Source organism: Monoraphidium neglectum, assembly GCF_000611645.1.
Source record: "Monoraphidium neglectum strain SAG 48.87 unplaced genomic scaffold scaffold02278, whole genome shotgun sequence".
Classification (NCBI taxonomy): domain Eukaryota; kingdom Viridiplantae; phylum Chlorophyta; class Chlorophyceae; order Sphaeropleales; family Selenastraceae; genus Monoraphidium; species Monoraphidium neglectum.
This window is the reverse complement of record NW_014011350.1, coordinates 1-8,184: the sequence shown is the minus strand read 5'-3', so window position 1 is coordinate 8,184 and position 8,184 is coordinate 1. Positions and strand designations below refer to the sequence as shown.

The following is an 8,184-nucleotide window of genomic DNA, read 5'->3' as shown; positions in this document are numbered from 1 at the left end:
CACACACACACACACACACACACACACATACAACACACACACATACAACACACACACATACGCGCACACACTCACTCACACACACCCCTTCACCAGCGCCCGCGCACCTGGAACGAGCGGGCCTGATAGGACGCCATGTCAGCTTCCACCGCCGCCTCAAATGCGCCGTCCTTGCTGCAGGGCATGACGGGCCCCACAAACTCGTCCCCCAGAAACTTCCCCTCCTGGCTGCCTATGCCGCCGTCTGGGCGGCGCCAGATCTTGACGCCGCAGCCGTGCATTCGGCCCTGCACCCAGTCGCCGCGGTAGATGCTGCGGGGCGGCCGGGGGCGGTCACGCGCGTGCGTATGTATACGCGTGTGTGCGTGCGTGCGTGCGTGCGTGCGTGCGTGCGTGCGTGTGCGCGTGTGTGTGTGTGTGTGTGTGTGTGTGTGTGTGTGGAGAGAGGCTCGCGTCCGGATACACGCTGGCAGCGCGCAGGCGCGCATGCGTCCATGCTGCATGTCTGGAGAAATTGTGTCTGACCCGCCCGTCTTCTTTAGCAACGTGCACCGCAGCGCTTCCTCTTGAGGACCACACCAGGTGATGCCCCCCCTCCCCCCCCCCCCAAAAAACAACCGCGTGCTCACGTGCCGTCGGCCCAGACATACACTCCATAGCCGTCCATCAACCCCTGCTCGAACTGGCCCTCATACCTGCACGCATGCAAGCGGGTATGCAGGGGTAAAATGGCGAGTGCCTCAGAAAATCAGGCGGGGGGCGCGACAGGCGGGGGGGTGCACCGCAGCTGATCATCACCGAACGGCGGCACATGCGGCGCGCCTCACCTGTCCTTGCTTGGGAACTTCAGGACGCCGTGTGAATGCATCCTGCCGTTGTTTACGAGGCCATCATATCTGCAAGTACGCAATGTGGGCTCATAAATCCGGCAATTGAAGGCAGCAGCTATCCGCTCTCGCTCGCGATCTGGAGCTCACTCGGTGCCGTCCCGCCATTTCAGGGACTTCCATTGCAGTGAAGGTTGCTCGTTCTGCATGGCAGGTTCCCGCTCTTCCTGCTCGCGGCCGTGTGAAGTGTGCCGCCGCTACTGGGTGTACAGTACGCTGTATGCTTGTCAACGCCGGCTCAACTTATAAGTGTGCCACTGTTTGACGCGTATTCCATATGGCTTGTTTGAATGTGCAACGTTAACGCGCGGAACGCCTGGACTGATTATCATACTTGTGCGTTACAAGTGACCAACCTTGGCATGTGCCAGGCAGGTGACGCTAGGTGACGCGGTGGGGGTGGGTTTTGTTTGTCATGGGATGACGGCTGGAGTGAGGCAGCACATTGGAGTGGCAAGAGCTGTTGTGCTGCTGTTGCCTGGTGCTCACAGGGCTTTTGGAGCCGTGCCTGCGGCGCGAGGGTGGGGATTTCTTACGCTGCCGCCACTTTGCCGTGCAGTGAATGCCCGTGCGTGCCGCAAGGCAAGGGGTGAGGGAGCTGCTCAGTTTGCACCGGTGCTTTGTACTCTGACAGGCGCAGGCAGGGCCACTTGGAAGGACCCGCCCAAAGCAGTGTTGGTTTTGAGGTGTGACAAGAGCGAGGCGACAACACAAACACGCTTTTTCTTCTGTTGAAATCCAAGCTGGCCAGAAGGCAACGCTTTTACTTCCTTGCAGTGTGACCTGAAAATAGCACCGTAGGATGACGAAAGGTCAAGCAAGTCAAGTCTACTGGTGTACATTGATGCACACCCAGACCAAGTGGGAGAACAGGCCTAGCAGGTGCGTGATACAGCAAGGCGAGGGCGCTTGCGCAATGTGTCCGGCTGTGAGGCACCAGCAGCACAAATTCTCTGTCGACCCTTCACCGTGGCGCACCCATGTCATAGGTGGCTTGGCCAACCTATGAGACCCTTTGGCATTATTCTTCATTCACGCAGGACATGGAGGACTCGTGGTCAAACCGCCTCCTCTGCGTCTGCAGGCACTTGATGCACTCCTGCACCCGCGACGCGTTGCGCGACGCCCGCACGCAGTCACCGCACGCGCCCTTGGCCGCAGGGGGCGTCTCGGCGCTCTCGACACAGGCCAGGCACGCGTCCTTGGATGATGCGGGCATCAACTGCTCTGCAGCAGCCGAAGGCTCCCATTGCTTGAAGCAGTCGGCACAGCCGGCGTACGTTGCATTCGTGAAGTCGGCTTGCAGCGCGCACGTAAAGCAGCGCGACCGATCGGCAGCGTCGAGCCTGGTGTGGTGATTCCGGGGCGGGTTGTTCATGGGGAGCGGACCGAGGAGCGGCGCCGCGGCGAGCCTCCGGACAAGCATAATGAACTCCAGCCAGGTGCGCGGATATGACACCCTCAGGAGCATGTGTGAAGACTCGAGCTTCCCACTGAGCGCCTGCAATTTCAAGGGCCGCCCTAACGCAAGCCCATGAGCCCAGCCCCAGCTCAGAAAAGTGCCCATTGCGCAGGTGGTGCCTCGATTGCCCGGCGCCATACGTACGGCTCACCCTTCGAGCAAAGCGCAGCTGTTGCACTCGCTCTTTGTCCTCACAGATGAGCCAAAGCACGCGAGGCACTGCGCATTCACCGCGTTTGACTTGGCGGCGTTGGCGCAGACGTCGCAGGGCGTCCCCTCTGTGGGCGGCCAGCAAGCGGGCGCACTGCCTTGCAGCGGGTCTGCTGGAATGGAAGCTCTGATATTATCCACCGCCCTTGCTGCCGGCCTGCCGCCTGGCGCGTCTGGCTTGTCATCGGCGCAGTATTTAATTTTGTGAGAGGCCATGCACGCAAAGCAGCGCGGGGCGTTGGCGCCGGACTGCGCGCATGCGCTGCAGCCGCCGCGCGCGTTCGGGCCATGGCGGGAGACGCAGTCCAGGCAGGCGGGGATGTGTGCGGGGCTGACGGCGCTGTAGACGCAGAAGCTGCAGGGCAGCCCCTCCAGCAAACAGGCCACACACCTGTTGGCAGCAGTCGCAGTGGTGCAAGGCGCGCGCATTGGCGAAATGGCTGGCGTGCACCCCGCTGAACTTTTGCTTGTAGGGGGTTGTGCCAGGCATCATGGTCGCGGACGACTACCGGTGCTGAGGCGGGGGCACAGAACGACTGGTGTGTTGAAGGCGGAGTCCTGCAGTCGAGCTGGTGGCTGCTTTGTCCAGTCCCCACCACAGCAAAAGAGCCCTGAACCGACCGGCGCGGCCCAACTCACTGCTTCCTGCGGGCGGCATCGTTGATGTTGCCGCACAGCGCGCAGCCGCGCTGCGTCCGGTTCGCCCAAGGCATGAACAGGGCGCGCCCGATCTCGGGCGCTGCGCGTGCATCCAGGGCGCACGCGAGGCAGTCTGCAGGGTGCTCGCTGGCGAGGCATTCGCCGCAGGCGGTCGCTGGGATGCTGCCGCACACCGGGGGCAGGATAATGGTGCCGCTCGTCCACCCGTCACCTGCGGCGACACATTTGCAACAGAGTCAAATTCTGAATCAGAGGGTGCATTCTGAGGGTGAGCAATGTGGATTGAGCTCTTGTCTTCTCACAAACGGGTGACACACACCAAAAAGCAAGCCGTGCGTGCTTGCCAACGAACCTGGGCGAGCTCGCCCAGGGCACGCGCTTTGGGGACACTGACCCCCCCCCCCTGGGGTCCAAAATCGCTACTGCTGCAATCAACCACACGTGTCTGACCCGCCCTCCCCACCGGAGCCTGGGTAGTATGTCGGCTTTGCGGGATCTGCCACGCGCTTCAGGGAGCAGGTGCCGCTGGCCCACGCGTCCGTGCTCACGGGCGCCGGGGCGCCGAAGGGGGTGACGTCCTGCGGCCAGACAGTGCGGGAAGGCGCAGGGGCGGGATGCGTCAACAATGAATGGAAGGGGTGGTTGGGCCTGGGGCGTGCGCCCGTGCGTGGGCCCGGCTGCGGGGCTCTGCTGGCTGTTGAGGGAGCGGCTCCCCGGGGAGAGGGTCAGCGCGGGCTTGGGCAGCACGACCAACGTTTGCAGGCGCACGTGGCACCCTAGGTTGATGAGGTCTCCTCACACCTGGCAGCCATCTCCGTCATTCGGCAGGCGCCATGGCCCAAATGCCTGTGTTCCAGGCGTGGGGTGACGGCGGCGCGCAACGGAAGTACGGCGCGCGCGTCTTGGCCGCCTGACCAGCCGTGACGTCGGGGGTGGCCAGGCCAGCAGCCGTCCGAGCAGTTTGTCCACCCACACTACTTGCCCGTCTGCGGCTGCCCCTGCAGAAGGGGCCGCCCAGCTGTGCCGGCGGTTTCGTACAGCGATGGCGATGACATCACAATGACGTCACGCAGGCGCAGCTCACCACCATGGGGAGGTGCCGGTCGCGCTCGGCGAGGCCCTCAGTGTCCCCCTGCAGCGGCGGGTGACGCTTGACGTACGCCTTGCACCCCGCCCCGCAGCCGCCGGCGCGGCCGCACCAGTTGTACGCGTTGCAGCCGGGCAGCGCCGCGCAGGCGGCCGCGCAGTCCTCTACGGAGGTGACCGTAGGCGGCATGATGCCGCTGTACGAGACGGACGCGGTGTCGAGCACCAGCAGCTGGCCCTGCCGGCAGGGGGTGAGAGACAGGGAGGGGCGGGTTGCCGAACGCCTTGCTGATGAGTGCGCTGGGGCTGTGTGGCTGCGCAAGCCGCCGGGCATGGTACTGTGCAGGAGTTAGGGTTGTTGCCATTTGCGGGTTTATAGGGACGGGGCGGGGGCTGTTGTGCAGGGGAAGTGGCAGGCGGTACGGCGGGCGACACCGTAGGGCAGCCAGACCGGGGAGCTGCGTTCCTGGGGTGAGTAAAGGCGTCATGCCCTAGTTGCCATAACACAGCAGCGCTGCTGCAGTTGCAAGACTATGATTTGATAGGTGCATCCTGACACACCACACCTTGATGTTGCGCTGTTTTGAAGAGCTGAACGTGATGCCGCGCGCCGTAGCCGGCTGCGCCCAGACTGCGGTCGGATGACGACCCAAGCGATGTAGCGGGCCCTCGCTCAGCGCGCTGCATTATTCAAAATACGTTGAAGCGTATAATATCATGATACCTCGCGTCTGCGCGTTCAGCAAGCGAATGTCGCGCATTTTCAACACTCGGTGACAACCGGGCGCCCCCAGACCGTGTGTTGTGGATACCAACAACGTGATGATACACAGAGAGATCATTGCGACTGCGCAAGCCTGCACAGGCTGCAGTGCGTGGCAGGATCGCCTCTCCTGCCGCTCTGGTGGTGCGCGGGCGTCCAATATTGCATACATTTGAACGTGGTTGCTGCGGCTTGGCTGTGGCTGAATTTGTCTGTCACACTGGAGTTTTGTTTGAATGATTTTTGACCCCTTCTGTGCGGGCTCATTATTACGTAATAGTGTTTTCAGCCAGCAGCTTCTTGCCACACGTGACCAAACAGGCAAGCAATTGGCCAGGCCTAGTATGCAGTGCAGGCCAGGTATGACCGTAGCAGTGCAGGCTGACGCGACGGTCCTGATCCAGGTGCCACTACCAAGGGCGAGCCCAAGCGTGACCCAGGACTGGTCTGGCACTGGTGTGGTGGGGTCTTGGGCGCACCCCATGCCCAGTGCACTCATGCGAGCTTCGATGATGCTGTCTGCCACTTCGAATGCAGTGTTCCCCCATTGCTGCCTGTCCAACAGCGCAAGCACCGCAGGCAGTGACCTATTCATAGGATCCATGTAAGTTACTGTTGCGCTACGTGGATAGCTGAGGACTGTCAACAAAGGACCGCAGTGGTCCGCGGAGTGTGAGTATCACCTACTGGTACGTACTAGATGATGGTGAGTTGGGGGGTGCTCGAAGCTTCCGTACATAATGTTATCAAGCGGGGTCTCACACCGCCTACAATCGACAGCTGCTGCATGCCTTCACCACTGCAGCACTGCTGTGCGGACGCCAAGTGGTGAGCGCAGGTTGTGATGACCTGCGCGCTCTGTCTGGTGGCAAGGCATGTGCCAATCGTGTAAGGGTCTACCACACCTCCTGTGTCCTCCCAAGCACCCGCCGCTCTGCATGATTGGACTGTTGGCGGTGCCTGTCTGCCACCACCAACCCCCGAGGCACGCCCCCCGCCCTGCGCCCGACGGGCGGCCCCTACCACGTCAAGCAGAAGGAGCGCTGCGCCGCGTCATCATCGGGCCTGGCACGAGGCCAAGTCCAGGTTGCGTCACGCAGCGGGGCTGCCAAATGGGCTGTGCATGCAAGGCGCTCTTTGCGATGTGTTGGCCGGCCGTTGATGCCGCGCCCCTTTCTGCCCAGTGGAGGGCCGCTGCCACTGACTCATCTCGGCTGTTTGCTTGGTCCCCAGGTAGCACCGGCCCTACACCCTTTTTGAGCAGCACGTCGCCGCCCGCCGCCTGTTGCCCGCTGCTTTTGCTTTACTCGCACACAGGGGCCGCGAAGGCCGGCTGAGCGCAGAGCGTCGCCACATCAAAGCACGAGACGCCCCGCGCGTACAGTCTGCTTGCAGACCCCTTGGCCCACAGTTGAGGAGGAGTGTCTAGAGAACACCCATGTTGTTGTTGCAGTGACCGCCTTCAACCTGAGCTGCCAACCCCAGGGCTGGCAGCTCAGGGCCGGGAACACCCCTCGTCTCCACCCCAACATGGACACAGCCCCCGCGTACGATCTCATCACAGCTCACAGGCACGCACTGAGTGTGCGGTCAACCCCTGCAAGTCATCGCCTGCTTGCTTTACCCTTGCGCACGCCAAAACTCGCCGTGGATGCTGAATTGAGAGTCCAAGGTTGGTCGTCGTGCAAGAAAGGTCCAGGCGCCCCGGCGTCCCCAAAGCATGCAATGTCTTTCACGAGCACAGGCACGCGTTGTGGTGGCGGCTGGCGGTAGGGAAAAGTGTTGCAATCCAGCGAACGGCAGCGAACGGCAACACACGTCCCATTGCGAGTCTCGTTATTTTGCAGCAATTTGGAGCCGTCTAGTGGAATGCGGCGGCATGCTGGCAGGTTCCAACACAAATGTGAGGCAGTGGGGCTACCATGATTGGGCAGGGGCGAGAGAAACGGCAACCCCAGGCAGCAGCCAGGATGCCCAAATAACGAGCTAGCAGGGAAAGGGCGCGAAAGCATGGTGTGTGTCAAGGTACAATGTGCACGCCTGCAGCACGGTTGAAAGATGCAAGTGGCAAGCTGGGGCAGCGCCTGGCCATTCCCTGGAGAAAAGCCGGGTTGCCAGGATTGGGAGCCGCGGGGACGCGAGAAGGAAGGGCAGTGCAGAGTCCCTGCGCTTGCCGCCGCCCCGCGACGACGCGCTTCGCGGCGCGGCAGAGCGGGCGTGCCGCTGCGCTTTGTTGGAGGCGCGGCCGAGAGCCCAGGCTTGGAGGCGGAGGGGTGTGTTGAACCGCTGCAGGGTGAGAAGGATGGGCATCAGACACGCCGAGCGTGCTGGGCTTGCAGACTCGAACCCCTCGCAAATCAGAAAACAGACTCTTCCCTCGATAAAACGTATGGTAAGATAGTGCAGGCAGGAGTGGTTGGTGCGCCCGCCACAACTCATACGACCGGGCGCCACAGGCACTGTGAGCGTCAGCTGGGGGCGGCACACGGCGCGAGGGCCAGGCCAGGCGGGCGTGCGCGCGGGTAGAGGGGGGGGGGGTGCGGCTCCCGAACGGGGCGCGGCCCGGCGGAGGCGCCGTGCGCTGCGGGCGGCGCCTTCAAACCTGCGCGTTCGGACGCCTTGCGGCGCAGGGCCGGGGGCGGCCCCGTTACGAACAAACTTTGCAGTGTAGTTTTTCCAAGTGCCCGCCATTGCAGCCTGAGGCAGCCCCGCATTTGGCTGCGGGCCGGGGTGCCGCGGGGCCGGGCGTAGGGCGCTTGCGGTGCGCGGCGCGGTATGCTTGGGAGCCCAGAGTTTGCGTACGTGCATGGCGGCCGCGCAATAGCTGCGGCGCTAGCGACCCCGACAGTGACGGATTTCCAAATTTACGAACCGACGAACGGCAGCACGCCAGGCACCACAGCCGCGACGCGCGGCGGAGCGGCGGCCTTGGGTGGCGCGTGGAGGGGCCCTCGCTTGTTGGGCGGAGGCCTGCCGTGGCCCAAAGATTGTGTCGCTGCCTTCTTATCATAATATCAATGCTCAGCGGTGCCAGACGCCGACGCGTACGCCTGGCCTGCGCCGGCGTCTGCGTCGCCCTTGCTTGCAGTCGCCGTTCCCTCAGCTCCCCCCTTGGG

General features: G+C 63.0%; 2 protein-coding genes across 2 annotated transcripts; both read right to left on the bottom strand.

Annotated features, from left to right (window-relative positions):
* Nucleotides 1-89: 89 nt before the first annotated feature.
* On the bottom strand, nt 90-868 carry MNEG_10344 (hypothetical protein; the record flags this gene model as incomplete). Its single annotated transcript, XM_014041183.1, has 3 exons — nt 90-312; nt 630-695; nt 828-868. 3 exons carry the CDS (start codon nt 866-868, stop codon nt 90-92), a joined length of 330 nt encoding a protein of 109 aa, XP_013896637.1.
* A 2,326-nt stretch (nt 869-3,194) lies between these two features.
* Nucleotides 3,195-5,066, bottom strand: MNEG_10343 (hypothetical protein; the record flags this gene model as incomplete). Its single annotated transcript, XM_014041182.1, has 6 exons — nt 3,195-3,298; nt 3,683-3,797; nt 4,021-4,065; nt 4,304-4,543; nt 4,872-4,936; nt 5,030-5,066. 6 exons carry the CDS (start codon nt 5,064-5,066, stop codon nt 3,195-3,197), a joined length of 606 nt encoding a protein of 201 aa, XP_013896636.1.
* Between the last annotated feature and the right edge of the window lie 3,118 nt (nt 5,067-8,184).